General features: G+C 38.3%; 1 protein-coding gene across 12 annotated transcripts in view; it reads right to left on the bottom strand.

Annotated features, from left to right (window-relative positions):
* The window catches only part of dgki (diacylglycerol kinase, iota), an 86821-nt gene that overhangs the window by 39337 nt on the left and 45225 nt on the right, over positions 1-2259 (bottom strand). For all 12 annotated transcript variants that reach the window (XM_020608594.1, XM_020608590.1, XM_020608595.1 and 9 more), the window contains exon 3: positions 1507-1602. In XM_020608594.1, coding sequence (XP_020464250.1) covers positions 1507-1602 — 96 coding nt within the window. The remainder of the gene's footprint in view (positions 1-1506; positions 1603-2259) is intronic.

Raw genomic sequence — 2259 nt, 5'->3', positions numbered from 1 at the left:
AGACCCAGTTGAGGTCAGGTTGTCCTTTTATGTGGTCAAAAGCACAGAGATGAAATATTTATCTAATTAAGTTCATGACAGAGAAAGATTACAGTGAGCTTATTTTGTCTGCAGCAGCAGGCACTCACTGCAACTGCATGTCACCACTAGAAATGTACAGATACAATATGTCACAATATTGTCAGAATTAATGGTCATTTCATCAATTCCAAGAGCTGCTGTTCTTTTCAAGGCTCATAACAGCTGTCATTTAAACACTTTCTCTACAGCTCTGCATAGCCATGGTTAATGCTACTTGAACACTCTCTCTGCTTTCCTGAGTAACTTCTTCCAATGCTTTGTAGACATGGTTCATCTGAACGAGAGCGTGACATCCTGTTTAAATTAAAGCTAAATTACTAGAGTGCATTCACAGCAAGAAGAACATGACACACAAGGACCACCTGCTCTGTCCATGAAGTCAACATGAGCTATGGGTGACCATGATTTGGCTTCATGAAGAGGAGATGGAGTAGAATTTCATGTATTTGACTTTTTGTAAGTACAAAATGACTGAGCAATGGATGAGTGAAAATCATATACATTTAACTATAAATTCATTGCATGCAGCACCAAATGTACAGCCTCATGCTAAACTCACCCTCAGTGTGCTCTCTTCCTTCCTGCTCTAACTTTTGCTGTCAAATCCAGAACAACAGTAGAAAGACGTTACCCCTGCTGCAGTGAACTGTTGCAGTGCTGCGGCAGTAAACTTCTCTATGTGATGCCTGGCTTGTTGGCAGCGTCAGCCCTGTGTTTAGACCGGCCTCAGCTGACTGACCACAGATCAGCTTCACATGATCAGTTCTTTCCGTCAGTTTTAATGCAAGGATTAAAGTGATGTTTGCTTTGCAAAACAAGCTATTTAAAGATTTATTGGTCTAAACCAAAACCATAAATGTGCTTTGAACACAGACCCCTTTTTAAGAGTTAGTGTTATCAACCACTGATATGATGGACATGGTGCAGGTTGTTAAACTGGGAAGCCTGGAATAAAGTATTTCTATTTGTATGAGTATTGAAACATTACTCAATATATCAATTTACTTTATTATAGAATGTATATTAATTTATATTTAAAAATATGACTTTCAAACCTCCAATTTATAAACAACACAAGCACAACTTATAAAGTCAAAAATATACATTTACAATCATGTAGTCCACATCACAATAAAAACAAATTCTACATAAATTCCTGCATAAAAGTTGAAGTTTGTTGCTCTGCACCCTCCAGTCTCCATATACAGGCAGCAACACATCAGATCCTTCTTCAGCACATTCTGCAGAGTGAATATCACACCCGCTTTACACCTGTTCTGTTTTTATGATGGGTTTTATGAATGGAAAACTATTTAAAATATTAGTATTCACTTTGGAGGGTCTCGCAGCCGAGGCCAGAATCAGCCTTCAGCCATTCAAAACCTTCAGCCATACACAGGAGTGGTCAGTGTGTACACTACTCACTGCGGTCTTCAGCAGGCAGGCGTCCTCTCCGAGGTAACACAGCTCCCCTGAACAGCTCGTCTCCATCCACAGGTGATCCCCATTCACTGCGTTGTCCTGCACAGACACAGCCAAAAGAGAAATAATGATATAATAACTCACATTATCCCTGTACATAACTCACTCCAATTATTTTCACTCACATTAAACTGCAACCATATGCACATAAACACTCAGCAGTGAACGCGGTCAACAAGTGTGTCAAGTACATAATTGCTGCAGCTGAGTAGGTGGGTAATTCACAGCACTGATTTAAGGTGCCAATCGAAACACTACAGGAGCTAGTGATATACAGTGGGTACGGAAAGTATTCAGACCCCCTTAGATTTTTCCCTCTTTGTTATATTGCAGCCATATGCTAAAATCCTTTAAGTTCATTTTTTTCCTCATTAATGTACACACAGCACCCCATATTGACAGAAAAACACAGAATTTTGGACATTATTGCAGATTTATTAAAAAAGAAAAACTGAAATATCACATGGTCATAAGTATTCAGACCCTTTGCTGTGACACTCATATATTTAACTTAGGTGCTGTCCTGTTTATTTCACAGATTTCCTCTGTATATCCAACATGTAGGAAAACTGTAATAAACTTATTATTAAATAACTGTTAAAATAACACGAAATTCCTGTAGTTGAGTTACCATAAAGTTCTCAGCTTTTTTAATTTTTTCCATTTTTCACAATTTTAACTAGCAGACTTCCCAGC

Source organism: Monopterus albus, unplaced genomic scaffold, assembly GCF_001952655.1.
Source record: "Monopterus albus unplaced genomic scaffold, M_albus_1.0 scaffold94.1, whole genome shotgun sequence".
Classification (NCBI taxonomy): domain Eukaryota; kingdom Metazoa; phylum Chordata; class Actinopteri; order Synbranchiformes; family Synbranchidae; genus Monopterus; species Monopterus albus.
The sequence above is the reverse complement of the archived record's forward strand: the minus strand, read 5'-3'. Positions and strand labels throughout refer to the sequence as shown.